Genomic DNA, 26498 nt, shown 5'->3' with positions numbered 1-26498 from the left:
CCTCCACCACCGCCTCTTGATGGCTCTTGCCAGCCCCGGTCACGCGCTGTCCCATCCCTGTCCCTGTACTTGCTCAAGTGCCCCCGTGTGAGGGGAGTCTTTCTTTTGGTGTTGCGTCGCCTGTGCTGCGTGCTCCCCAGAGGCGGCTCCCCCTCCCTTCACGCCGTCGCTGTGGCATCGGTGCTTGTCCTGGACCTGGGTCGCTGGTGCATGCCTATAAATCCGGCGCCGCCCGTCGCTCCCTTCGCTGACACCACCGCCTCCCGCAGCAGCCTTCTCTTGCCATGTCTCTCAAGTCTCTGTTCGCTGCCGCCCTCCTGCTCTCGTCGGCTGCCACCTTTGGCGCCGCCCAGCAGACCTCGTCGACCACCCGTTGCGTCCAGCCTGGCGTTGGCCGCGAATGGGTTATCTGTAAGTCTATCCTCCGGCTGAGTGAGGCGGCATTGCTCCCCTGGGGCCACATCGCTCTCTGCTTGGATACTTTGCTCACGCTCTGCATCGCTCCCTGCCTCCATTCCAGCCGGCACCGATACCATCCACTACTGCCCCTCTGGCCAGGTCTGCCAGCAGAACGGAGGTGACGTCCTCTGCGTTGCCAAGCCTGACAACAGCAACTTTGCTGCTGCCGCTGCCAAGGGCAAGAAGACCACCACCACCAAGGGCAAGAAGACCACCACTACCAAGGGCAAGAAGACCAAGACCACCAAGACCACCACCACCAAGTCCAAGCCCACCAAGACCCCCAGCCCTCCCCCTCCTCCTCCCAACGGCGGCTTCAACTACCGCAAGGCCCCCTCCAAGGTCGGCGCCGTCGCCTACTGGCCCAACTGGTCGCAGTACTCGCGCCCCGAGAACATCATCGACAAGGTCGATGTCTCCAAGCTGACCGTCGTCAACTATGCCTTCTTCAACGTCGACACCGACGGCTCTCTCATGAGCTTCGACATGTGGGGTGACTTCCGCGGCTCCGACAACACCAAGAACAAGGACTTCCCCGCCTTCTCGACCCTCACCGACGGTGGCATCTACCACCTCTCCAAGGCCCGCTCGGCCAACTCCAACCTCCGCGCCGTCGTCTCCATCGGTGGCTGGTCCGGCTCGGTCAACTTCTCCAAGGTTGCTGCTAGCAGCACCGCCCGCGCTGCCTTTGTCAAGAACGTCCACACCTTCCTGGACGAGTACCAGTTCGATGGTGTCGACATTGACTGGGAGTACCCCGGAGGTGGCGGTCTCGGCTGCAACTCGGTCGACCCCCAGGACGCCGTCAACTTCAACACCCTTCTTTCGCAGCTCCGCACCGAGCTTGGCTCCGACCGCATCATCTCGATTGCTGGATCCGGCGAGGCCTCCCGCTACACCGTCGGCGGCACCAACTACCTCGCCCAGTATGCCAAGTCGCTGTCCTACTTCCAGGTCATGACCTATGACTTTTACGGTTCCTGGAACGCCTACACCGATTTCAACTCGCCCCTGAACTTCCCCGGCTCCAGCGATCCCCAGGAGCCTGCCTCCAACGGCGTCTACGACGGCAACAAGCAGATCTCCATCAGCAGCGCCATCACCAGCTACATCTCGTCTGGTGTCTCCAAGAACCAGCTCGTCGCCGGCATTGCCTTCTACGGCCGCTCCTGGGCTGTCGAGGCCGGCAGCAAGGCCAAGAACAACGGTCTCTACCAGCTCTGCAAGCTCCCCTCGGGCACCCAGGACTCCAAGAACCCCAAGGCCTGCCCTCCCATCCCCGGTGACTCGCTCGATGCCGCTGCTCCCTGGACCGACCCTTGTGGCCAGAGCTACTACACCGGTGTCTGGATGTACCGCAACATGCGCAAGGACGGCGTCCTCAGCAACCCCACCACCCCCGCCGGCAGCTGGAAGCGCCAGTACTTCAACTTTGCCGAGTCCCCCACCCTCTTCAACGGCACCGTCTTCATTTCCTACGACGACACCCAGTCCGTCGCCGCCAAGGCTTCCTGGGCCAAGAGCCAGGGTCTCAGCGGTGTCATGTTCTGGGAGCTCTCTGAGGACTACAACTCTGAGCTCTACAACGCTGCCACTGGCGCCTTCCTCTAAGCGCTTCGTTGCCGCGGCTGTGTCGGTGTCGTCCACCCAAGGGAGACCAGAACTCGGCCGCATGCTTCTATGCGGGCTTGCCGTCAGTCGCTTGTAATAAAACCATCGGCTGTTAATTATGCTCTGCAATGTATCCCCCTCCCTCTACCATCTCATCTTCTATTCATCCGCCCCCTATCCATATTTCACCCTATCTCCTCGCTGCCGATGCGGTGCCGATGGTGGCTCCCCAGACTGGCTTCTGGACCAAGCACCCCCGACATCAGCCAAAGTGCACCCTCTCACCCACCAACCTATTTGCCCCCATACTTTCCACAATGATCCACAACTTGCCTGGTCCCCTCAACCCTCCTACTCCCGTCGCTAAAAACGATAATATATACTACTTTGATCAGCAACAGCAGCGACTCGACCGATGGTGCGTTGTTCTTCGACTGGGCTGAGCTGTGTGCCTCCTGCGGGTTCGTCAGTGGCCGCACGTAGTCCAACCAATTCCGGCAACTCGCGGCTATGCCTCTTGACAAAGTGGATGCGGGTCAACGAGGCCAACAGGCCGCTTTGGCACTGTGCTCCTCCCTCATCACCTTTCTTTCCTTTCTTCTGAGTTGAGCCGTACAGCCGAGCCAATATATTGGGTTGTACCGATTCAATTTCATACACAGGAGCGTCATCAGGCCGTTGCATGATCGGGTGAGGGCAAGGAGGGGGGACAAGGGTGGAGGCAGCACGCACTCAGGGGGGCAAGCAAGCGCCCGCCCTCGTTTAGTTGACTCCACAAATAAAGCCGTTGCTCCAGGCCGGCAAGTTCATGTCCTTCTTGAACTGGAACAGAGGCTGTCGGAAGGGGTTCACCTGGGGGAGGATGCTGAGGGTGCCACCCAGCATCGGGAGGTTCTTGTTGACCTGCTCGAGGGCCTGCTCCATGCCCTCGGTGAACAGGCTCGGCTGCTTCTTGTCGATGATCATCTTCAAGCTGGGGATCCAGGTCTGGTAGGCCAGGAAAGCCGTGTTCAAGCCAATAATGACATCGGGCTTCTCAACGGCCAAGCTGCCCTCTTGCTCGGGGGCGGTTCCCTCGAGGAAGGGAGGGATGTACATCTCTGGGCGGAGGGAGATCGAGAGACTGCCCTTGCCGGTGTGGGACGTGAAGTGGTAGGTGCGGTGTTCGGGGCGCAGGCGCTTGCTGATGGCAGGGCCGATCATGTGGATGACGATCTTGGTGTTGGGCATGAAGGCAGTCAGGATCTCAAAGAGTGGAATCAGATCGGCCTCTTTCTCGACACCAATCAAGTGAATCGTCAGCTTCTCGGGGATGGCTGCAGAGCGGGAGCGAGAGCGGAGGACGAACAGAGATGGACCAGTCCAGGGTTAGCGACTGCACCAAATAGGCCATACAACGCACGACACGTCATTCCAGTCGACAAACCGCAAAACTGCAACAATGCAACACTGCACGAGGCACTTACCCTTGTCCTTGAGATAGTATGTGTTGAGCAGGTGCCAGATCGTCAGCGGAACCTCGAGGATGAGAGCAACGGGCGAATCAAACGGAAGTCCCTTGGCTTCGAAGTACTTTTGCCAGGAATCAACGCTGCGGGGATCAACGTCATCAGGGAGGGCCTTGTTGAGAGGGTACAGCTCGTCGGGGAGAGCCAGAGTATCGAACTTGGCCTTGGGGTCGGTAATGTTGTTGTTTTGGATCTGGGCAGCATTTTCGCCGGTGAGCTCGCCGAAGGGGAACTGGTTGTAGCAGTTGCACAGTCGGCGGTAGAGACCCATGTTATGGCGCTCCTTGTTGACGAGGAAGGGCATCTGGTTGTAGTTGGAGAGGTGCTTGGCCGAGGACGAATAGTAGGTAAAGGGCATATTGTGGAGCGACTCGTTTTCGAGGCGGGCCATGTTGGCTTTGAAGGAGGGACACATGAGCTTATGTTGAGGCCAGTCTTTTTTCTGCAGCGCGAGGCCGGATGGTACACGAACAGCCATCGAGGACGTGGTAGAGAACCCGTGGTGGTTAGCGAATGCGCTGGCTTTCAGATGCCAGAGTCACGACGTGCGGTTGGCGGATGTGGCTGCACGATCGACCCACGAGCTGGGATTCGCACCGGCGATCCCAGTCCAGGCGATCTCGGCCTCATGCGGCGAAATTTAAAGCTTACCGCACACGCAGGTCCGCAGTAGATGACAGCCTTGCAGGCACTGCACTGGCTCGGCTTGCCGTCGATATCTTGGTGGCAGACGAAACAGCCGCGGTTGGGCTGCTTGATAAACTCGGGTTTCTTGTCGGGAGCAGGGGCAGCAGCGGCAGCAGCAGCAGCAGCAGCACCAACAGCCGCAACACTTCCGGGAGCAGGAACGGAGGCAGGACCGCCGGGGATGGATCTGTGCTCAGAACCGCGCTTCTTCTTCAGCTCCTCCAGCTCGGCTTGAGACTCCTCGACAGTGGTGATGCGGACCTTGAAGGATTCAAAGGCTTGCCCGACAGCCTGGACAAGCTTGTCGTCGCAGGTGCGCGAGGCCAGGAAGGCAGCAATCTTGGGTTTGGCGGGCTGTCCCATCATCGGACGAACGATGGCCTTGAGCAGAGCAATCTCGACGTCTTCGACGGTGGGCACGCCGCCGTGGTAAGTAAAGTCGATGGCTCGCAGATTGCCGTCTTCGGTCACGGACACGGCCTTGGCGCTGTAGCCGATAAGCCAGGGTGCTTCTGTGACAGGGACAGCTGCAGCGGCCTTCTTGAATTCCTCCACATCGGCAGGATCTGTCTTTTGCCACGGCAGGCCCTCCGAGGAAACCGGGGCGGGTGCCTGCGATTGATGAGGACTTTTGTTAGCAGAGGGCCACTGCGACGGGAGCGAGCTGGCCATATGATACAAGGGTATAAGCGATGTACCTTGTTGGGGCTTGGGGCGCTGGTCAAGCTCCACACCAAAGCGAACAGCGAGGGCAGGGCCAGGATCAGGAACAGCCCGATGGCCACATGCGGCAGCTCTGTCAAGGCGGCCAGGGGCTCCGCTTGGACTTGCACCACAAAACGAAAAATTTCGTCCTTGACCTGGGCGAGGATGGGCTCGGTGACGTTGGTGGCAGTAGAGTTTGCGTCCATGATGTCGCAGTTACTGCTTTAGATGGGGGGGAAGAGTGGACTGAACGCTGAGGCTTTTGGGAATCGACGGATCACCAAGGGACACTAGAACGGAATCGATGGGGCGTGAGGGGATATTCAAAGAGTCGGAGACAGCCACGGGGTCTGAGGTGAAGGCCCACAGAGGCGAGAGGAAGGATGGGTTCGGAAGAGGGAGGTCAGCGAGCTGCAACCGGAACATCGCAACGATCTTGGTGCAAGAGGCGGCCGGGAAAGGGCAGACTGCACGCAGTGTGATTGGCAGCCCCGCTCGTCGATCGAGGAAAACAAGGCCGCCGGTCATTGACGGCAGCGAGGGCAGATAATGCGCCAAGAACAATAGCGACCCGGATTCTCGCAGCGCTCTGGGGGTCAGGATGGCCCGAGTGGCCGAGCCGACGAGCATGCCGATGGGCCCCGGTCGGGGAGGGGAGACAGGACATTACTTTGGCAAATCGATCTCACGAGCGGTCGACAGGGGGCAGCAGGGCGGATCGGAGGCCGTCGACGGGGCCGATGGAGACGCAGACGCAGATGCAAATGCGGACGCAGATGCCTGGGAGAGACAGGAGTATCGCCGAGGCAGGCGAGGTGTTGTATCTGCGAAAAAAGGAAGACAGGCGGACCTGTCACGGGCACAGAGCCAGCCAGATCGCCCGCGAGAACGCTCTCGCTGCCGCCGAGGGCTCTCGCTGGCACGTCTCTTTGGGGCGCGAAGGGCCGCGGCTTTGTTGTGTTGGATGTGCTTGTTGTGTTGGATGTGCTCGGCTGCTGGCCCGCGGCGATTGGCCGGTGTGGAGGCGGTCACGCGCCTGCTATCCAGCCTGGCCATAGCGATGGGATCAGTGTCAGCCAAGGAAGCAGGATGTTGGGCCGAGCTTGGAGGAAATGCGCACATGTGCCCTGTGGGTCTCTGTCGTCTGATTGTCAATCCAACACGCTGCTGCTGCCACTCACCAAGAGAGGGCGATGTTTGGTACAGCAAAGATGCACCAGTGGTCGTCGTGAAGATCCGCCGCGGCCTGTGACTCAGCCAGCGTTTATATTCATTCGCTTGCCCTTGGAATTAGTAGGGACGGGGGACACGGAGGATCACACATCCATTGAGAACTCATTGGTCTCCGGGGCAGGTGCGGCCTCGTGCGATTACAGCTTGGCCTTGACGGGCTCGTTGCTGGGCTTGGGGGCCACGGCGGTAAGCACCTGACGCATCTCGTCCAGGGCCTCGCCGATGTAGTGTGCAAGGCGGTCGGGTCGCAGACCGTTGAGCGAGACAACATTGAAGTGCAGGGTCTTCTCCTTGATCATGTAGGCGATACCGTATCCGTCGGGGACGACCTCACCCCAGCCCCAGCCGTCATAGTACTCAGAGCTGATCTGGGAGGTCGAGATGTTCCAGTGGCGGGTGAGGTTGTAGGCGGGATCGGCAAAGATGGCCGGGACAGTCTCGCCATCCTTGAGCGAGAGCTTCAGGCCTAAGGATGCATATCGACGCATGGCACCGAGAGGAGTGGATTGTTTGGACCGCAAGTGGAAGACATCGCAACGCAAGCGCATGGAGCAGATCAGTATTCAGACACGCTGATCTTCACGCACTCATCTAGCCACCCTCTGTTGATCTGGCCATCCATTCGATCGCTCTCTGTCCGCCCCCACAAGTGCATCGCCGCCACTTACCGAACAAATGGCGGTCGCATCCGCGGCCATCCACGGCATCGGCCATGTAGCTGACGTGCGAGTCGACGGCGGCCTTCAGCAGCTTAGCCTTGACGGTGTTGTCAACTTGTCCAGCGGCGACACCCTCGTTCGTGAAAGCCTTGACAAAGGCGCTGCTCTCCAGAGAGACCGAGCGGCAGGTCTCGGTGCGGCCAAACTGGAACTTGCGGGTCTGGGCGCTCTCGTATGTGGGTCGCGACACCTTGTGCATTTTGTAGTAGGCCAGCTGGATGGCCATCTGGACAAAGGCATCGGGGGAGAACTTGACGGTCTTGATAAAATCCTTACCGAAGCCACGGTAGGCAAGAACCTGCAGGTTGTGATCCTGAACGGTCTTGTCGAACTTGGACACCGCTTGTTCGAGCTGGCGCTCGAGGCTGGGGGTCAGCACAAACTCCAGCTTCTTGGGAGGAACAAGGTCTGGGCGGATGGCCTTGCTGCCATGGTTGATGGAGTTCTTGGCAAGGCTGGCAGGACAGTCGGCAGAGTATGAGTGGCCGGAAGGAGGAGTTGGCGGATCGATGCGGTGTCAGCTGCACATCGAGACAACTGCCATGTCATCTCACCTATCGAGGATCCACTCGCACATGCGATGCGTGGGGGTGCCATCCATCATCGAGTGCTCGCCGAGGAATCCAGCCTTGCCGTTCTCAAACACCGTGAACTCGAGGGGCTTATCGTAGAAGCGGTTCTGTCCATCGCCGTGCCACAGACCGCGGCTGGCCTGCAATCATTCGCAACGATCCCACCGCGTTAAAGAGGGGCACAAGCCATGGGCACAATCGCCTGGCGGTGCTGCGGGGAAGTAACATCGCCGAGTCGCCGAAGGATGCAGCAATATCAGGCAATGCTGCGAGAGGAGATGTCGTTACAAACCTCAATGCGGGTGACAGGGGCACTGTCGTCCAGACAGAGAACAAAGGCAGACGACTCAATCGCAGTCAGGAAAGCCTTGTTCTTGGGCGAGGTGGCCAGGAACTCCTCTCGAGTCTGTGAGATGATATGCAGCACCGATGAGACTAAGGAATACACCGGGACTACGCAACCAACGAGAGCCAAAGTCTCTGATTGCGAGAATCGCTGCGACGTCCATGGATGCATCCAAGTCGCTGATGACACAAGCAAGAAAGGCGCTACCACCCCGGAGCCAGGGTTGAGGACAACCGCCCGCGCCTCCGAGCCGCTCGTGCAAACAGCAGCCTACCTTGGTCCAGACATCACGATCCTCGCCCGTGAAAGCACCGACTGGGACGCCCTTCTTTTCTCCGGCAGCCTTGACGATCTCGGAGAGCTGCCTGGAAAGGATGAGCAAATCACCGCCGTTAGCGAAAGCAAACATGCTGCCCAGTGATCCGGCCGTAATGGCCAGATGCGTCGCAGGCTCGGGGCCAAATGCTTACTTGGCAATCTCGCTGGTCGTCAGGGGGGTACCGTCTTTGTGAATGGCCTCAAAAGTAAAGAACTGGTTCTTGCGGATGATGAGGACATGGTTGTTGGCGTGGGGATCGTACACGGCGGTGGTGTCGGAGGGAATGACGGGTATGCGGCAGTTGTTGAACATCCACTGGTATTGGTCGGCCGAGAGCGCGCTGTTCTTGGTCAGATCAGCCTGGAGCTCCTCGCTGTTTCAGAACGGAGGAGTGAGCATGTGCGCTATGATGGTTTTCGTCTGCTGCGGCAGACATCGCATCCTGGCCAGCCAAGTTCATTGCTTGCCAACGCCCTTGACCCAGGACGCAGCCTCGAGGCACTCTGGCCGATCCCCTGAATCCCAGTGGACCCACACCAAGACTTACGAAACAACAAGGTGGCGGAACTGCATGGCCGCCTGGATGATGGCAGCGCCTCGCTGGACATTGGACTTCCACTCGACACGGGGATCATCTTTGAACAGGTAAAAGTACGAAACAAAGAAAACGACGGGATCACGGTAGGCCATGTAGGAGAGGTCGTTCCACCAGTCGTACAGCCATGAGGTCTTGGAGTTTTGGGCTTTCTGAAGAGTCGAGGCGGAGACGAGCACGGAGTTAGCACAGCGGGGCGGAGGAAGGCGGTCGTGCTTGAGCAGAGGACCCGTCCTCAGATCACAGAGTATTCAGCCAAGCGACCGAGGCTCGAAAAGAGCAGGGCAAGCAACCATCCGGTGCAATACACAGCAGGCATGCCGACCGCTCTGCCCAGCAAGCAAGCCGCACTCTCAGCGGCTGCATGGACACCTGCATCAGCAGGCACCGGCAGACACATCGCCGGTCATTTTGACTGACGCTGACATCGGCCGATAGACACCGATGCGGGGCCCGGGCGTGCGGGCCCATAGCGACACGCCCGGACATCTGCCAGCGCTCTGACGCAGCACGTCAATGTGCATCGGCCGCTGGGCGTCTCTGCTCTGGGGATCTGGGGCTCTGGTCGAGGTGATCGGCTATTACCTCGAGCAGTCTCTGCTGCAGGACATGGCCGATGCTGCCGGGCTTGAGAAACTCCTTGACGGCAGCCTCGGTTTTGGCAAAGGCGGCATCGTCCAAGTGCGGACGGACCGATCGCAGATACTTGGCAGCCGTCTCTTCGAGCTTGGGGACCGGCAGGGTTGGGAGCGACTGCTGGAACTTGTACAGCGGCTTGGACGCATCCGAAGGCACCAGCGGGAGCGGCGGGAGAGTGCTTGAGGAGCGAGTGAGGGCGGAACGAGCAGAGCCAAGAACCATGGTGGAGGATCGTTGGAGCGGCGACGCGGCGAGACGCTTCAGAGCAAACATAGCGAAGCAAAGCGGATGGGCGGGCGGGAAGCGGGAGGCGGACGGATTTTATAGGTCGGGACGGAACTGTGAAGACCGAGAACGGACATCGGAAGAAACAGCAAGGACAACGGATGGGCAGTGAGAACGCAAGCAACGGGTGAATGGGACGATGCAGTGCGATGCACAAGGACACTGGCATCAACAGCAAGTAACAGCAGGCAGAAAGCAGCAAGCAGCAAGCGGCAGCAGGTAGCGACTGCCCAGCAGCCCGCTGGCTCGGGTGCGGCGGTCATCGACAGGGGGGCTCGACATATGGCGTGGCATTGTCTGGACATATGCTCGAGCCTGCAGCGTGATCGGCGCTCGAGGCCAGGGCGATGGACAGGATCCATTCAGCCTGAACGCTTATTCCAGCGCCATGCTCGACAATCACAGGCAAATCCCAGCATTGCCCTGTTCCTGAGCGAGCGCCTCTTGTTTCAGAGCCCGTGGCAAAGAAGGGCGACAGCGGCCCGACTGTGGAGCCGGGCTCCAGAGACCAGGGGATAGTGCGGTGGCCTGCGCAACAGTGCTGCTCCCTCCCGTCATTGCGTGCAGTTACCTCGATGAGGATCGTCTGGAGGCTGGTGATGTCCGGCGCTGACGAAGGAAGACGGGGCCGGCGCGAGGACAAAAGAATGTGGTCAGGCGAGATACGCGAGAGATAGCCCAGGCGTGACATGTGAATCGGCCGTGTGGCTTGTGAGGTTCCCCAAAGGAACAGATCGGCCCGTCAAGGGCGTCAACCGATCGAGGACATTCATCGGCTGATCGACAGCATCGGCCAACAACATCTGCTCTCGCTGTCGCGGCCGCCCTCTATCCCCCCCCCGGCCGGTTGTGTACAGGGCCCAGCGCTCTTGGAGCAGTGTATATTTCGCCAGCAGGGAATCATCCAACCAGAGTTCGGCCCGCCTCGCCTGGGCGTTCTGCCGTTTACTTCTTCTTCTCGTTGACCTGGCCGGCCTTGAAGTACAAAATGTCGCCGTCCTGGACGACATATTCACGGCCCTTCTGGTTATACTTGCCGGCAGCCCGGACAGCGGCTTCGGTGGCGTGCTCCTTCAGATCCTCGTACTTCATGACCTGCAGGAAAGAAAGCGAGCCCCAGAAGGCGGTTAGGGTCGCTGCCTCGAGCCAATCACCGCGTGGCAGGGACCTGTCTGAAGACCACCAGCTGGCAATGCACCCGTTCCTGGCTGAGCCGCGCTGCCACTTACTTCAGCCATGATGAAGGCCTTCTCAAAGTCGGTGTGGATGACACCAGCAGCCTGAGGGGCCTTGGTGTTGCGACGGATAGTCCAGGCGCGGACCTCATCGGGGCCAGCGGTAAAGTCTGTCATCCCGACAATCGGATCGATACAACTGGTTAGCAACGCCGGTAGAGTGCGCGCTTTGGCATGCCGATACTACATCGGCTCAGCGAGACACATCTGGCAACTTCGAGTACATAGCCCGACAGCCAGGCTGCTTCTGTTGCTCCTGCCTTTGACGCAGCTTGCTCGCACAAAGCGCTGCTGCTGGCGCCACGAGACTCACAGTAGATCAGGTTGAGAGCGCTGTATCCGGTCACAATGATCTTGTTGAAGGCGCTGGTGACGGGGACGGGGGCCTCGTACTTGGTCTGCAGGTCCTTGAGGTACTGGTCCTTCTCGTCCTGGGCTTCCATGGTCGAGAGGTTGTACTCGACAATGCCCGAGTAGGGAATCAGGACGTCGCCAGGGTGGTTCTCGTCGATCCAGGCCTTGATCTTGGGCAGCCACTTGTTCTTCTTGCGGGCATAGTCCTTCTCGCTGAGGTTGCAGAGGTAGACCACGGGCTTGGCCGTCAGGAGATAGAAGCTGTTGATGATCTCAACCTCCTTGTTGGTCCAGTCGCCGTCACGGATGTCCTTCTTCTCCACAGAGAGCCACTCGTAGATCTTCTTGATGACAGCAAACTCTTCGATCTTGGCCTTGTCCTGCAGGTTGGCGCCGCGGCCCAGACGCTGGACATCGCGCTCGCGGGAGCTGACTTGCTTCTCCATAAAGTGCTCGTCCTTGAGCCGGAGCTCCTCGTGAATGGTTTGCAGATCACGGACAGGGTTGATCTCGCCATCGACGTGGATGACATCGGCGTCATCAAAGGCGCGACACAGATGGAAGATGCCATCGACGGCCTGGATGTTGGACAGGAAAGCATTGCCGAGACCCTGGCCTTCGTGGGCACCCTTGACAAGGCCGGCAATGTCGATGATGGTGAGCCAGGCGGGGACAACGCTCTTGGGCTTGTACTGCTCCACCAGCCAGTCGAAGCGGGTGTCGGGGACAGCCACTCGCGACTCTTCGGGGTCGATGGTACAGAAGGGGAAGTTCTGGCAGCGGTGAATGATAGTGTGGGTGGCGGTCGGACATCGAGGCGCACCAGACCACCATGTATCGGTCAGATCGGAGGAAGCCAAGGTGCCAAACAGAAGAAGCAGTCAGCGGCATGGATCACTCGGTGTCAGAAGGCAGCAAAGCAGATTGCAGCAACGGGAGGGACAGGCACACGGCCTTGGTGCGGCTGCAGCGCCTGGTCTTTGGTCCTCAAAGACAACAGCGTATCGGCCCTGCATCCAACATCATCGAGGGCTTACCTCAGCAGGGACGGAGCTGTTGGTGATGGCGTTGAAGAAGGAAGACTTGCCGACGTTGGGCAGACCGACAATACCCTGCCGAAAAAACATCCAGGTGTGAGTGCGAGGTGGCAGCCGGGAGAAGGCACAGCGCCCAGGAGAGATGCTTTGGAGCAGCCGATTGGCCTGTAGGTGTCCTGCAGATGCTCTACAGATGTCCTGCCATGAGCAGGCAGTCCGTAGCAAGACCTATTTGTGCAGCCGGCACGATGGCTGTCCCTCCGCTCACGCCAACGGCGCTCGTCGATAGGGTCTCGCCCGGCTCGTGTCGCTGCCCAGCAGTTCTCGGATTACCATCTTGAGGTTGTTTCCGGGTCTGCCCAGCAGGATCTTCTCGGTGGTCTGGGCCTTCTTGGGGGGCATGGCTGGCTGATGGACGGCGGGGAGGGGAGGAGCTGGGCTGGTATGGACTGAGCGCAAGAGCGATCAGCCCGAGGCGGCTTTGGGCAATCGCATTTGTGCAGACACCTTTTTTTTTCGCTTGTGGCACAACGACGCACAAAGCCCAGGCCCTCGATTTGGGCGCAAACACAGGCCGAGAGCCGGCCGAGACGGAGCGAGGGGCTTCCCGTATCGGCCGGGGCGGGGAGGGAGACGGCGATTGGCCCTGGAATGCAGCCATGCAGATAGGACATGCCGCTCGATAGCCACTGTGCCGCTGCACCGGTGCTGGTGTCGCTGGTGCAGGCGATCATGCATGGCCTCATCGTCTCGTCGGGTCCATCTGTCCGTCTCGCTGCTCGCCCCGTGTCTCGCCTGTTCTGTGTCGCGCACAGAGCGAGAGCATCCCTCTCGCGAGGCGCCTCTCGCCCGTCCTCGGTCCTCGCTTCAGCGGAGCTTGAATTCCGCTTTTCACGTGGCCCGGCCCGCGCACATGCTCCTGGAGCCGCCCTGCCTTCCTCGTTCTGCTCCCTCTGCCTGTCTATCCGTCGTCCTCGACCGCCTCCATCACCCTCGACCGCCTCAATCGCCTGCGCTGAGCGGTGAACATGGGCTCGAGATCAGCCAGTCCGTCGGTCGCCGCCACCGTCAAGTGGGTGGCTTCCAAATCCAGCTTCGTCAATCTGCCCTTTTCGCTCGCCCAGAGCTTCCACAACTCCTCTGCCTCGGCCGGCTCCATCTTCCCCGCCATCCGCATCCAGGCCTCGTCGCTCCAAGCAGAGGGTCGGAAGACCGAGACGAAGGGAAGTCGAGACATTTATGTATCATGGGCCGGCGGATCGTCATTCTCCGGATCGTCGTTCCTGTCCAACTCGGATGTGCTAGAGATCGATTCGGTTTACGGCCAGCTCCTCGGCCTCCATGAGGGCCAAAAGGTGAGCCGAGTCGGCCCCGGATGCTGTGACTCTGTACCAACGTTCACGCGAAATGCAGGTCTCTGCAACGTCTATGGCGCCAAAGCCCGACACTGATGCCCTCTGCTTTCCGGCGCTGCTGGTGACAGGTCAGCATCGCCATCTGTCCGCCTCCAAAAGCATGCAAGTCGGTGTCCGTTGAGCCTTATTCCGAAGACGACTGGGAGATACTGGTGAGTTCCGCATGCGACGTGATGATTCCGGCGGCGTCTGCAGCTACGAATGGCCGCAGACGACCATCCGGCCACATACCCAGGCTGCTACTGGCACAGGTCGCATCGACTCCTTCCGAATCTGCCATCGGCACGGCCGCTAAAGCCCTCACCCGCGCATCGTTTCTCTCACGACCCCTTGCCAAGCAGGAACTGCATGCGTCCTATCTGGAGAATGAATTCCTGAACCAGACTCGTGTCGTTGTGCCTGGGCAGCCTTGTGTCGTTTGGGTTCATCAAGCAACACCAATCCGGCTGAAGATCAGTACGTTTTGCACTCTCTCCCACGCATCCATCTCCTGCCGCAAGCTTTGACAAACTGACCGAATTCGCTTTGATTCAGTATCGACCGACACTCCAGGCTCGTTCTCGATCCTTGGAAACGACACCGAGCTCGTCGTCAAGCCGATGGAGCGCCAAAAAGGCATCAAGCCCAACACAACACCCATGTCGAATCACATCTATGGTCCGGAGCTACGCTTGCGCCATCTGCCTCGGTCAGCCGACGAGTACGACGACCTTGGCGGCACCACAGCACTCGTCTCTCCCAAAGACTATGGGGCTGTCTCGGTGTCGTCGAGCCGTACAAACTGCATTGCCCGTATACGGCTTATCTTGCAGAGGCCCACAAGGCCGACCGAGGGCCAGGGTGAAGCCCCGAGACCGTCAGGCAACGGAGACTCCGAGCCACAAGCCGAGTCTTCTGGATCCAGATCCGAGGCGCGGCGTCTCCTCGAACAATACGTTGTTCTGTGTCCGTCCCGATCAGTAGCTCCGGGCCTCATCGTTCTTTCACCGACGGTGCAAGCCAACTGTGCCGCCCTTGCCTTTGACAGAATCAGGCGGGTAATCTGTGGGGACAGCTACAAGAGCCGATACGGGTAACCTGCTATTGACTGTTACTATTGTGATTCTGACTTCTGTTCATCTGCTACGACAACCGCAGTGTGGCAGTCATCCAGTCAAGTATCTCAGTACCTTCGCCGATGCCAACGCTCATCGTCTCGCATCACATCGAAGGCGACAAGCTCGCAGTGAGGTTAGTGAAGCGCAATCCGGCTATCTGGACGGTAGCGCAATCGCAATGATGTGCATCAAGGCTCACTGTGCGTTTGGTCCGGCTGCAGCTCCACTGGCGCCGGTGCTAATCTGGTTGATCCCAAGCGCCGTTTCACCGGTATGTGTTGATCCCCGAGCCATCTCAGAGATGTGCTTGCTTGCTTGAGCGCATCGCCACTGGCAACGTTGTGACTCATGTGTCGACGTCGTTGTAGCGTGGCTTCAAGATACAGTGGCCAAGTCGCTTTTTATCATCAACCACAGAATGACTGTCAATTGCATCGCACCATCACAACACTGTCTCGACGAGGAGGGAGAGGCGGCGACTTGCAGGTTCACGCTGAGTTTCCAGCCCGAAGAAGGATCGAGTCTCCCTGATTTTATGTTGATTGACAAGGATAGCCATGCCAAGCTTGTGCTTCTCCACACTACCGACACCAAGAGCGTACAAACCGAAGAATCTCGGTATGTATGAAGTGGCTTCATCCTGTTGAATCTCGCCCAGGCTTATTCGTCCACTCTCTTGTTTGTAGAGAACCTGTCCGCAAAGAAAGTCACGCACTTGTTCTCGGCGGCGTCGATCCCATTCTCCTCCAGCTCAACCAGTTTGTCCGGCTCGGCTTGTATGGAAAGGACCTAACTGCAGTATGCCGGGGTGAGTCGTCGTCCGTCTTGAGATACGACTCTCCGTTTCGGCCTGCATCAATACTGATTATCTGCACTCATCAGGCTACTGCCCAGCGTTTCTGGTCCACGGAGGCTCAGGGCACGGCAAAACGTCGATCATGGAGTATATTGCATTCCAGTCCATGAAGGAGCTCGCTGTCTGTAAGTAGCTTGGCTTCCAAATACTGCTACAGCAATCGCGCTCGTTTGTACTAAGGACCATCTATCCGACCCATCGCTCAAGATGATCTGTATCTTGACTGCCGAGAGATTGTGCAAGAAAGTACACAATCGATCGAGCGTCGTCTTCGGCAGATATTTGCGGATGCCCTCTGGCGCGCACCAAGCCTGGTATTGCTGGACAACATCGATGTCCTGGTCCCAGCCGAGAATGAGGTCGGTGAGAGAGTCGAAACAAGCTCAGTTGGCACCATTGTTGATCCAAGACAGCTCGGCATCAGGGATAACCATCCACAGCGTCACTGATCCAGCCTCGCACATATGCTGTCTCTGTTCATGGAAGCAGCAGCAACAGCATGCGCAACCTAGCAGCAGATCGGCGGTTATTGCCGGCTTGATTCTTAGGCTCGCCTCCGATTATTCCACAATGGGCATCATGCTTGGCGTATCGTCGCAGCACAGCGACACCATTCATGGGCTCTTGGCCAAGTCGAGCCTCTTTGAAGAGCAGATTCAGATCGTTACTCCGAACTTGATCCAGCGCGGGGAGGTAAGTGCCCGCTCTACCTTAATACCGCCATCGTCACCCTCAATCGCTGTTGATACGTGGCCCATCTCGATCAACAGATTCTCAAGGCACTGCTGGCTCGCCACGGGGGATCGATGCCAGAGGAGGCGTTCCGGTACTTTGCCAGCCAGACCGAAGGATATACTCCCAGAGATCTACATGCCTATCTCAACTGCGCCGTCCATCAGAGGGAGATTCGTACTGCAGGCGATCCGGGCAGTGGCGACGGGCAGATTAGCGTCTCGGACCTCCAGACTGCCAAAGCTAACTGGATTCCATCGGCGTTGAAGAGTGTCAAGCACGAGTCGTCAGTCTCTTGGGATGAAATCGGCGGTGGGTTTGCAAAGGCAGAGGATATAGAGCACAGAGTGAATCGGCCGATGCTGCGTGGCAGCGCAGCCTCCTGTGCATGCTGCTGCTGCTGGTGGTGGTGGTGAAATGGATTATTGGCACCTAGGTGGCTGCGGAAACTAACTTCGTATTCGATTTGTCGGCCATCCTGTTGGATCGATATGCAGGAATGGACGGCCCGAAGCGGGTCCTGATGGAAACACTCAAGTGGCCGACGCTGTTTGCACCCATCTTTGCAAAGTCTGCGCTGCGCCTGCGATCTGGGTACGAGCCAGCCATCTGACGACCCTGAGATCCCGGAAGAGGCGGCTTCTCGCTCTTTCTAAACCGTCTCTCCTTTCTGATAACATCCCCTTTGCCACACCATCTTGGCACATTAATCCAGACTTCTCCTCTACGGATATCCTGGATGCGGCAAAACTGTGCTGGCTTCAGCGGTTGCCAAGGAATGTGGCCTGAACTTTATCTCTGTCAAGGGCCCCGAACTCCTCAATATGTATATTGGACAGAGCGAAAAATCGGTAGGTCGCTGTCGTTGCACTGGAGTCGTTGTGCATTGACGCCATTACATCGCATCGCTGGGTCGCGATACCAATGCCAAATGGCATCCGCTTACCCTTTGTCACTCTATATCGCATTTGGCATCTGTGGCTGCCGTTTTGCCGAAACCGCCAGGTCCGCGATCTCTTTGAGAGAGCCCAGGCAGCCAAGCCGTGTTTGCTCTTCTTTGACGAATTCGATGCCATAGCCCCTCGCCGGTTCGTTGTGGCTTTATGCTTCCCGCCCGAATGGAGCCATGCAAAGCGATGTAGCGCTGACCCAAAGCCATTTCCTTCTGCACTAGCGGTCAAGACACAACAGGCGTGACTGATCGGGTTGTCAATCAGCTCCTGACACAGATGGATGGCGCCGAGGGTCTGTCAGGAGTATATGTCTTGGCAGCGACAAGGTCTGTTGTGTGAGCAGATATCCAAAGCAAACATCCACTGCAACTACAATGCAGATCATACAATCGACGGAGAGACTGGCCGATCTATGTCCGATGACAACCAGCTTCTCACGCTCTGTATGGCCGACAGCCGACCAGAAATGATCGACCCGGCGTTGCTTCGCCCTGGACGCCTCGACAAGACCGTGTTCTGCAACCTGCCAGACGAGCAGGAGCGCCTGTCCATTCTAAAGGCTGTTTGCAAGAAACTGCATCTTCACCCCTCCGTGGATCTCGAGTCGCTCGGCAGCCGCACCGACGGATTCACAGGCGCCGATCTCCAGGCCCTTGTCTACAACGCACACCTGGAATCGGTCCACACAGTGCTCGATGCCATCCAGGTCAGCAAGGACGACCGGGCCGCAGGACCGGACACCGATGGCTCAAAGTTCCTCAGATCCGACGAGGCATCTGGTGATGAGACAGCGACTCAGGTAAGCCTGGACGATATCGTGGTTCACGTTGAGTGTTCTGGACGCCTCGCCAGTTGGCCATGCTGAACGCATCTTGTGCTTCTACATCATCCAGCTGGCATCGATCAGGGCCAATATGGGTCAGCGGATGGGCTCCACAGCCTCGAAGGGTACCAAGGTAAGTTTGCACTGTGCTGGTCCTACCTGGGCTGTCCCGGAGTAGCCTGCACTCGCAGCCGCTGCTGGATAACTGTTGTTGCTGAAGCACAAGCACCACTTTATTCCGCAGCCCGAGAGCATGACCAAAGTATACGTCACCATGGCGCACTTGAACAGCGCCCTTGCGACCACACGCCCTTCGCTCGAGCCTCGCGAGGTGAACCGTCTGCAGCGAATCTACAGCGAGTTCCAGAGTGGCGGCATCGCCGTGCCAGTGGGTCAGAAAGTCCGGATCGCATAGCCAGCGAGGCACCACAATTGGCATGCTATGAAACGAGACGCGCTTTGTGTCTCGCAATACATTGCGTCGCCTTAAGTGATTGATCCATGGCAATCCCTTGGACACATTGAAATGAAGCATGGGTGTATTCAAGATCCGAAGGATCATGGTCGTTGCCTCAAAACAGGGTACTCGTCGTTTTCCTTAGCCGCTGGTAATGCGCTAAGAGAGACGCCATGGGCTTTGGAGCATATCCCATCATCATGGTCTTCTCAGACCTCCTCGGCATCTTCGCCGTTCGATGCAGCTATCCGCTGACCCTTGAGAGCGTGTGACTGGTTTCCAGGGCTATTTGGTGGTATCTCGCCATACGCAACGCCGAGACTCTCGCTGCTCTTGGCCTCCCTCAGCTCGCCCTTGGACATTTTCTTGCCGTCTCGCAGCCGCGACTCGCTGGGCTTGGTCCAGCTCTGGGTCGCCACATCCTCCTCTTCGGGGACCGGTGTCACACCCGAAGAAGCGGGTCTGGACCCAGAATCCGGAATTGGTGGTGTGCGGCGATAGGACAGACTGAGGCCGGCGGGAACGCTGCTTGGAACCTTGAAGTTGTATGACCGGCCTTCCTCATAGACACTCTCAAGAACGCGCTCGAATACGCCTTCGCCTGACCACTGTTGGTACTTGCGATAGAGAAGTAGCGCCTAGGAATGAACCAAGCAGTCAGAGACTGGGTGTAATGGCAATCGAAGCATTGGGAATGTGGCGATCCGGTGACTCGTCCGTCCGGGGGTCATTCGAACGTTCTTCATAGTGTCCGCAGCACCGGGCTCAGGAACCAACCGATGGCATCGCACACGCATCTCAGCGGCACAGATCCTTACTGTATGGGCATCTTCGATACTGTCGTGTGATTCGCCCTGGATATCTTGCTTGAGCAGGACCCAAGCCAGGAATCTGAGCGACAGTTTTCTGGAGAGGAGCAGCATCGGTCAGCCATAGGGATAGTCAATTTGTGGACATACAACAGTTGCCGCTGTAATGAGGAGTATGCCCACGGCTGTACCGAGTTGTATATGCTGCCCATGCAGCCACTGGTGCAGTTGGATATGAATTGTGCCTCGCACGTCATGTAGTACACCTCTCGCGCACCTGTGTCGACTCTTGATCCAGTAGATGTCGACGGTGTCGATCACCTGCTCAGGAGGAACCATGATATCTGGGACCAGCGATCGGTCATGCGGACGCACGTTAGTCACGCCTGGGTTCTACAGGCCGGCAGCAGGTCCCAAACTGAGACTCACTGATGATGCGAAAATCCTTCTTGAGACCGTGGCCAACAAAGATGCATCCCAGGTCAACCAGCAGTCGGAGCTTCCTGTAGGCCATCTGTTGAACCAGCAGAGTGGCGTTGTGGAAGATGAGAATCGCGCGTCGCTTACAGGCACGGACATGAATGGGCGATATGCAGCCAAGCTGCCGCCGCTGCTGCACCGGCAGTTAGTTAAGCACACACAGGCGCGGCGGTTGGACGGCCGTACCTTGAGCGGAACCAGAGGATGCGTCGAAGTGGTGGGATCCAGATCACCGGCTGCACAAAACGAAACCAGCAGTAGGGGTCGAGCAATGTGGATGTCAGTCTCGATGTGCATTTGTGCTTCTCCGGGAGCCCGCATCACCATGGCCTTGCGGAGGCTCACAGTCATTCCGACATATGCGAGTCCGAGCCATGCGCCCATAAACTGAGCATCAGCCAAGTACCTTTGATGCCGGAAAACTCGGTCAAGTAGTCAACCACTGGCTCGGTGGTGACGATGTAATCATCAATGAAGGGCGTGCATTCGCCATCCCCTCGAAGCACGCTCACTCGCGCCAGACCCAGCCGAGAGGGTCGGAGGACTGATCTTGTGCCATCGCTTCTGATCTCGGTTTCCTCCTGAATGACGGCGGAAGTGGTCAAGGCAAGGTCCAGACCCATCAACGGCCATTTGCCATCAACACAGCAGGCAAGCACATCGCCAGTGGCGAGTGTCATTTGTAGTGGTGCTTACATTGCTGAGAGCGACAAACTCGGCGTCGATTGCGACAATCAATCCGGGTTCTGTTGGAACTTCATCGGGCCGCAGCGGGCTCGAAAATATAGAAAGGTCGCTCCGGCGGCTGGAGAAAGGGGAGAGTCAGTGGCTGCGAGACTGTACCCATCCCTGGCTCTCGGGATGATGAGTCTGACACACAACCAGTCACCACCCAACAATGCGGCCATCCAGAAACAACACTGCGACAGGCAGCAGTGTGGCAGTACATCAGGGCTGCCACGACAGGCGAACTGGCCACTTTCGCGAGGCTTCAACCGGTACTCACTTTGCGGGTTTCTCCTCAAACAGAATATCAATGTCGAGCTCAGTCGGCAGCGTTTCCGGGCGGAACACCTCGGCCATGTCGATCCGAGCGTAGTTCAGAACAGCCGGTACCTGCATGGCGGTCGATGTCAGCCCCCTGTAGATCGACTTTAGCAGAATTGCGGTCACACCTGTCTGACATGTGTCCCAGGGCAGAGGTAGCTGAATTTGCACCCACCTTCCACTTTCTGGATTGCACGACCTCAGACTCGGACAGTGGCTGAACCAAAAAGTCGTTGAAGAGATACCACTGGTACCTTTGCGCGGCATCATCCAGCTCATCGACGGGCTTCGAGACCCGGATCTGCGCAACCAGATGCGGGGCATTGGCCTGCAAGACCTCAACGACACAGGCATGTAGGTCGTAGATTGCAATCTCGGTAGCCTGCTGGATAACGTCCTCGTATTCGGCAGGGATCTCGACCGAATCCTTCGCTAGCTGGACGACCGTCAGACCTGTCCCGGTCAGGACCAGAGCGATCCTGCGATGCAAGCCGACGGAAAGCTGAGTATAGGGCAACAAAAGGGGTGCCTGGTCTTGGTGACCAAGCACGAAATCGATCGCAGCATCGACTACGGCCAAAGTCGGCTGCACATTCACCCGCACACCGGACTGTTCACGCAGGTTGTGATCGTCGTTGGGCAGTTCATTGCCTACCTCAGCGGCACGACCGAGATATCTTTGGGGGACGAAATCGCCAGAGCAGAGTCAATATCATGGAGGCTGATGCCTTGGGGACTCGGACGGCTGCGTCGTCTCTGTCGGGCCTGAGCCTTCAGCCAAAGTCCGAGTAGCCAACTCCCACCAGAATGCAGCAAGTAAGCAAGCAAGCTCACCCTCGCGCCAGATAGCCAGCTCCTCGTCCGCTGTGGCATTTGCGTTGACGTTGATGAAGTTGGGCAGACTCTTGAGATGCTTGGATTGGGTTGTAGACTGGTACTTGCCGCAGTTGTCGCACCACGCCTTTGTCAGTGCTTCGCGATGAAGGCTGCTTTGCAGAATCTCGCAGAAGAGCGACTGTGGTCTCTTGGTGCACCCTTGCAGCTTGGGCGAAACCTCGGCTACAGGGGCGTTCGATGGCTTGGAGGGCTGTGCAGCAATACCTGTCAGAATCGGTACCGCAGCCGAATCGCCGTGCATGCGTTCGGCGGAGGAGCTCACCTTCTTTGGATAGATCAAGTCAATCACAAATGGAGATATCTCTCGCGAAACGGTGCTGGCGCACTGGCATGTGCTCGTGGACTGCAGACACAGCCCATAGATTTGCTGGATCATCGAAGGACACGTGGCAGACGTATAGTCCCTATCCAGCAGCCACTGTTGAGGCTCCTCGCTTGGCGCTGGCGGCACATCGCCAAGAAGATCTTGCTGCAGCTGCTCCAGGATAAACCGATTGAAGCTCTGGATGAGTGCCGAGTACGAAACAGTGACCTTTGCATCCTCAGGCTCGAACAACCCCAGGGCGCTGGCTAGAGGACAGAGGAACAGGGACCGGGTGTCAGCAAGCATGCACGATGGCCACTGGTCTCAATAGCCCTCGCCCTCGCCGCTCGCCGCTCGCGACATGTGATGTGTGTCTCTACCTTGTGTGTTTGTACTAAATGCTCGCAAAAAGTTGGATGCCTGGCAGTTCATGCCTTTCGAGTCCTCCAGCATTTGGAAGAGGAACGCAAGCTCGCAGCCGAGACAAAACTCCTTTGGGCATGAACATGCTCGAAAGGCGTTCTTGCGGAGATGCGATTTGACAGCCTCGCGCAAGGGCGGGTTAAAGAAGAGCACCTGGAGCATCGGGTTGCAGTACGAGTTCTTGATGTGGGTCTCGAGGCCGCCATAGCATGTCTCGTTGTAGAATCCAAAGTCAAAGTCCTCGACGCCAAAGCGGCTGTACTTGATCTCAACTTTGCGGTAGAACTTTGGTATGATGTGCGGCGCGCCCGAGTGCGCTTGGTGCGAGCCATACGACATGCTGTCGGATTCCGAACCTTGCACCAGATCATCCGAATCCGAGGTTCGCAGCCGCTGTCGCTGTAGCGACCCCATCGTGCCACCCCCGAGCCGGCCACCGGAGCTGTAGCGACTCTGCTCTGACCGGAAGCGGGGCACATCTTCGTCCTGGCTGTAGTTGGTCGAAAGGAGCGACAGCGCCTGGTTCCTTCGGAAGGTCTTTGGATTCTGGGCATAGCCAACAAAGTCGCTCTTCTTGACGTTTGCCAGAATCTCGGGAGGGATCTTTGGCAGGGGCTGGCCGACATGAAACGTCATGTTGACGGGCCAGGATGCCGAAAGCAGCTGTGACGTATAGTACGGCATGCCAACCATTGATAGCGGGCTGGTTGGAATGCGGTATTAGAAGGGCGGAAATGGCAACGGTCAGCAAACAGGACCTGCAACCGACGCCTCTATATGAATGCAGCGATGCACTCAAATGCAAGCAGGTCATGGTCAATTCGACATACCTGTCCTCGCTAATATGGACCGACGGAGGCGGGGGGTCAAAGGGCACGGCAAACGGCCGCGAATACAAATTGGACTTTGGGGCTTCTCGCTCCGCCCACTGATGGAGGATGCCTGTGGACGATCCGAATGCCATCATCTCTCCCGACGAAGAGATGTCGGCGACGGAAGTATATCCGTCGGTGTGAACCTGGGATTGAGCCGTGGCCAGAGTTAGAGCCGGTGTCGTCGTTGGAATGAATTGTAAGCGCTCAAAGGCCAAAATATGGCCCTAGCTGAATGCCCGCCGGCAATGACAGACACATGAGTCCACGCTGCTTGCCGCCCCATGCCACCAAAGACTGGCTTACCTGCAGAAACTCAATATGCGAGTTGGGCGTCTCGATGTCGCATATCTGGAACTGGCCCGTCTGCGATCCCGTGAGAATGGTCGACGACAGCTTGGGATGAAATTGGAGAATCGCTGGTCCATTCTGGAAAGGGATGGGGGGTAGCGACTTCATTGTGCGTATGTCGAACACTCGGACCAAAGGATCGACAATCAAGGTTCCGCCGCTGTGTCGATGTGCGAAATGAGCATCGCGAGCGACATCGCCAGAAGAGCCAGCCAGGGTGGCGGTCGAAGTAGCGCTCCAAGGCATAACTGGGCCATGTCGTACCCAGCATTCCCACCCAGCATTCTCGCCCAGCATTCTCGCCGAGCATCCTCGCCGAGCATCCTCGCCCAGGATCCCAGTACACAGCAGATCAAAGAGCACCCACCGCAGCGAGTATCCACAGGTAACGAGGTTGTTGCCGTTGACGTCCATGTCCGTGAGAGCACCTGTGTGTGCGTCAAGAGTGTGCTCGGTGCGATAGGTTCTGGGATCAAGCAGCATGGCTCGACCGCCGACAGTCCCGCAGCAGATGAATCGGGATCGCCGAATGACCTTGACTTCCGAATCGACTTCAAACTGGGGGGGCGCATGGCACGAGATAGGAGGACTCAGACTAAAGAGGAGCTTGTGGGCATTGCGTGGCCAGTCCCAAGGCGATCCAACAGCCAGCGGTCCGCATCGCCTCGGCCAAAGGTGTCCGAGGCTCGACTGCCAATACGCACCTGCTTGACGACAGCTCCGCGGGCAGTATTGATCAGCCGAAGCTGGGAGGATACGGTGCTGGCAATCAGCTCGGAGCTGTACTGATTCGAGAAGCACATCGAGAGAAGCTGCTGGCCCAGATCGAAGCTGGAGTCAAGTCATGGCGGTTGTTAGACAAGGGTGGCGACGACCATATCGGCATGGCTCAACCGGGCCAAGGGCAAAAGGTCACGGTATGGGAAGATTTGCATAGCCTTGTGAATACTGCGCGTAGCCTCTCCGGAGCCGGGAAGACGAGCATAGATCGAAAGCGGGCTGCTCAAGAAGCCAGCATGTTCGACCCGCAGAAAAGCGTCTGCAGCGTATCGACGGCTGCCACACACCTGAGCTTCCACTTCTGGATGCCCGAGCGGGCCGTGAACCGGAGGCTATCTGTTCCCAGCGATACAACGCCGCTGTCGCACACCAGTAGCTTCGATACGGGGCCGCTGTGAGCCTTGAAACTGGTGTATCGTCGCAGCGAGTCCGGCTGGACAACGAGAGATGCAACCCGGCCCTGTTCACGAGCGCCAGAGAGAATGAGCCGACGTGCTTGGCCGTTGGTGCCGGAAGTGCGTCCGGGACATGGCGGGGATGCGCCTCTGCATATGCATTATCATGAGCCCAGCACTCAGTGGGCGAGCAAATGCCGAGATTCAGGATCCGGCTCCTCACATTGTTGTTGCCAATCCAGACAATCTCTTCGAACGGGTCAAAGGATACACTTGATAGCGGTGCCGTGTCTGACGTTCACGCATCGCAAAGGATCGTGGGGGAGCGCAGCGACATCTTTGAGCATGACTGGCGCTGGAAGTCGATGGCATTGATGCAAGGATCTGGTTGGGGAGAGTCGTCGGAACAGACCGATGATTCTGGCTCGTCCAGCGAGCCCCCAGCAACTCACTCACCCAGCATCGCCACTTGGCGTTGCTCGTGCCATCCGCAGGAGTCCATGCTGTTCGGTGTGGACGGCGATGCCAGCGTCTGGTCGGGGAAAGGTCGTCTGATTGTGTCGGTTCCAGAGGGACGGATGCCCGGCGAACCACGGCCCTGTCGCAACCGAAATGGACACAGGTTTGGGCGAGGCAGCCGACACTCCTCGGTCATGTGGCATGCACGTGCCAGCGTGGGAATCTGGGGCAGTGCTTGGACCTGGTCGCAGAGCAAGTCGCCCCGTGCAGCGCCAGGCAGACGACGAACTGTTCCACTGAGAGATGCGTATATTTCATTAGATCGGTTACATAAAATATCAATAAAGTACTGGATGGCTCGCTTTTGCTTTTTGAAAGCGATGTACGCACAATCCGTCGGCGGAAACACGGGCATCTTTGGCTGGCGAGGGGCAGTGCTTCTCTGCTTCACGACCCCGTTCGACCAGCCTCTGGGAGCTATCAAGGACGGACAGATCGCTTGGTGGGAAATGAGGAATGGCGACCTGTCGTTCGAGTGCGGGCGGTGGCGAGAGAAGTCGCGGTTGGATGAGCCGAGGGCGAGCCGCCTATAGAAACGGCGAGAAGCTCGCTGCTGGCACACTCGATAAACCGTTTCTTGTACGATTGGCATACAGTTCCGGCGCCACAATGGCGCGCAGAACCCCAGACCCATCCAGATCCCGACTGGGTGCACTGGATGTAGGTGTTGCGGGAGATACACTGCTGCGAGCCAGGGCTGCAAGGGCCGCTGGTGGGCACCGGTGGTGTGGGCGTTGCGGATGGGCCGTGTGGTCGGAAGCTCCAGCGAATGTAGGGCGAGAACTCGGGGAAGCGTTTTGTTCCTGTGGTATCGGGTGTGTCTGTGGGAGTCGGTCTGATCGAGCCATGGTCGCGACTGTGAGCAAGATTTGACTCTTGTGGAGTCGTCTTGATAGGTCTAACCGTGGGGGTGGGATCGCATTGTGCAACTGGTAAGCACAGAAGGGCAAACAGCCCAAGGAGCAGCAGGACGAAAGGGTTCCG

At 58.1% G+C, this 26498-nt stretch overlaps 6 protein-coding genes across 6 annotated transcripts; 2 read left to right on the top strand and 4 right to left on the bottom strand.

The window, feature by feature from the left end:
• The first annotated feature begins 144 nt into the window (after nt 1–144).
• On the top strand, nt 145–2468 carry BJ171DRAFT_517201 (glycoside hydrolase superfamily). The gene is made up of 2 exons (XM_053112113.1): nt 145–411; nt 521–2468. Exons 1-2 carry the CDS (start codon nt 285–287, stop codon nt 2068–2070), a joined length of 1677 nt encoding a protein of 558 aa, XP_052963840.1. The 5' UTR covers nt 145–284; the 3' UTR covers nt 2071–2468.
• A 187-nt stretch (nt 2469–2655) lies between these two features.
• BJ171DRAFT_199257 (uncharacterized protein) lies at nt 2656–5516 on the bottom strand. The gene is made up of 4 exons (XM_053106256.1): nt 4964–5516; nt 4230–4877; nt 3537–4020; nt 2656–3386 (listed from the first exon to the last, which is right to left on the bottom strand). The coding sequence occupies exons 1-4, from the start codon at nt 5174–5176 to the stop codon at nt 2833–2835; spliced, it is 1899 nt and encodes a 632-aa protein (XP_052963839.1). The 5' UTR covers nt 5177–5516; the 3' UTR covers nt 2656–2832.
• Nucleotides 5517–6340: 824 nt separating this feature from the next.
• On the bottom strand, nt 6341–9615 carry BJ171DRAFT_584899 (acyltransferase ChoActase/COT/CPT; the record flags this gene model as incomplete). The annotated part of the gene is made up of 8 exons (XM_053114334.1): nt 6341–6669; nt 6872–7377; nt 7477–7634; nt 7787–7900; nt 8115–8205; nt 8311–8532; nt 8707–8906; nt 9340–9615. The coding sequence occupies 8 exons, from the start codon at nt 9613–9615 to the stop codon at nt 6341–6343; spliced, it is 1896 nt and encodes a 631-aa protein (XP_052963838.1).
• A 919-nt stretch (nt 9616–10534) lies between these two features.
• BJ171DRAFT_517197 (P-loop containing nucleoside triphosphate hydrolase protein) lies at nt 10535–13016 on the bottom strand. Its single transcript, XM_053112112.1, has 5 exons — nt 12638–13016; nt 12305–12379; nt 11227–12040; nt 10908–11023; nt 10535–10773 (listed from the first exon to the last, which is right to left on the bottom strand). The coding sequence occupies exons 1-5, from the start codon at nt 12704–12706 to the stop codon at nt 10624–10626; spliced, it is 1224 nt and encodes a 407-aa protein (XP_052963837.1). The 5' UTR covers nt 12707–13016; the 3' UTR covers nt 10535–10623.
• Nucleotides 13017–13269: 253 nt separating this feature from the next.
• BJ171DRAFT_462072 (P-loop containing nucleoside triphosphate hydrolase protein) lies at nt 13270–18670 on the top strand. Its single transcript, XM_053108502.1, has 19 exons — nt 13270–13659; nt 13788–13871; nt 14061–14175; nt 14254–14752; nt 14857–14949; nt 15038–15087; nt 15185–15434; nt 15503–15624; nt 15699–15797; nt 15880–16031; nt 16162–16365; nt 16443–16716; nt 16902–16998; nt 17120–17255; nt 17410–17492; nt 17579–17683; nt 17814–18156; nt 18251–18313; nt 18425–18670. Exons 1-19 carry the CDS (start codon nt 13333–13335, stop codon nt 18593–18595), a joined length of 3267 nt encoding a protein of 1088 aa, XP_052963836.1. The 5' UTR covers nt 13270–13332; the 3' UTR covers nt 18596–18670.
• A 31-nt stretch (nt 18671–18701) lies between these two features.
• Nucleotides 18702–25577, bottom strand: BJ171DRAFT_517194 (ubiquitin carboxyl-terminal hydrolase-domain-containing protein). Its single transcript, XM_053112111.1, has 20 exons — nt 25452–25577; nt 25219–25286; nt 24888–25060; nt 24525–24651; nt 24188–24378; nt 23776–23980; nt 23428–23615; nt 22555–23300; nt 22133–22440; nt 21808–22060; nt 21629–21650; nt 21149–21452; nt 20933–21042; nt 20623–20731; nt 20333–20507; nt 20113–20162; nt 19876–19960; nt 19724–19790; nt 19456–19543; nt 18702–19275 (listed from the first exon to the last, which is right to left on the bottom strand). The coding sequence occupies exons 1-20, from the start codon at nt 25495–25497 to the stop codon at nt 18847–18849; spliced, it is 3744 nt and encodes a 1247-aa protein (XP_052963835.1). The 5' UTR covers nt 25498–25577; the 3' UTR covers nt 18702–18846.
• Between the last annotated feature and the right edge of the window lie 921 nt (nt 25578–26498).

This window comes from Polychytrium aggregatum, assembly GCF_025602895.1.
Source record: "Polychytrium aggregatum strain JEL109 chromosome Unknown BJ171scaffold_37, whole genome shotgun sequence".
NCBI classification, from domain to species: domain Eukaryota; kingdom Fungi; phylum Chytridiomycota; class Chytridiomycetes; order Polychytriales; genus Polychytrium; species Polychytrium aggregatum.
This window is presented reverse-complemented; position numbering and strand designations above follow the sequence as displayed.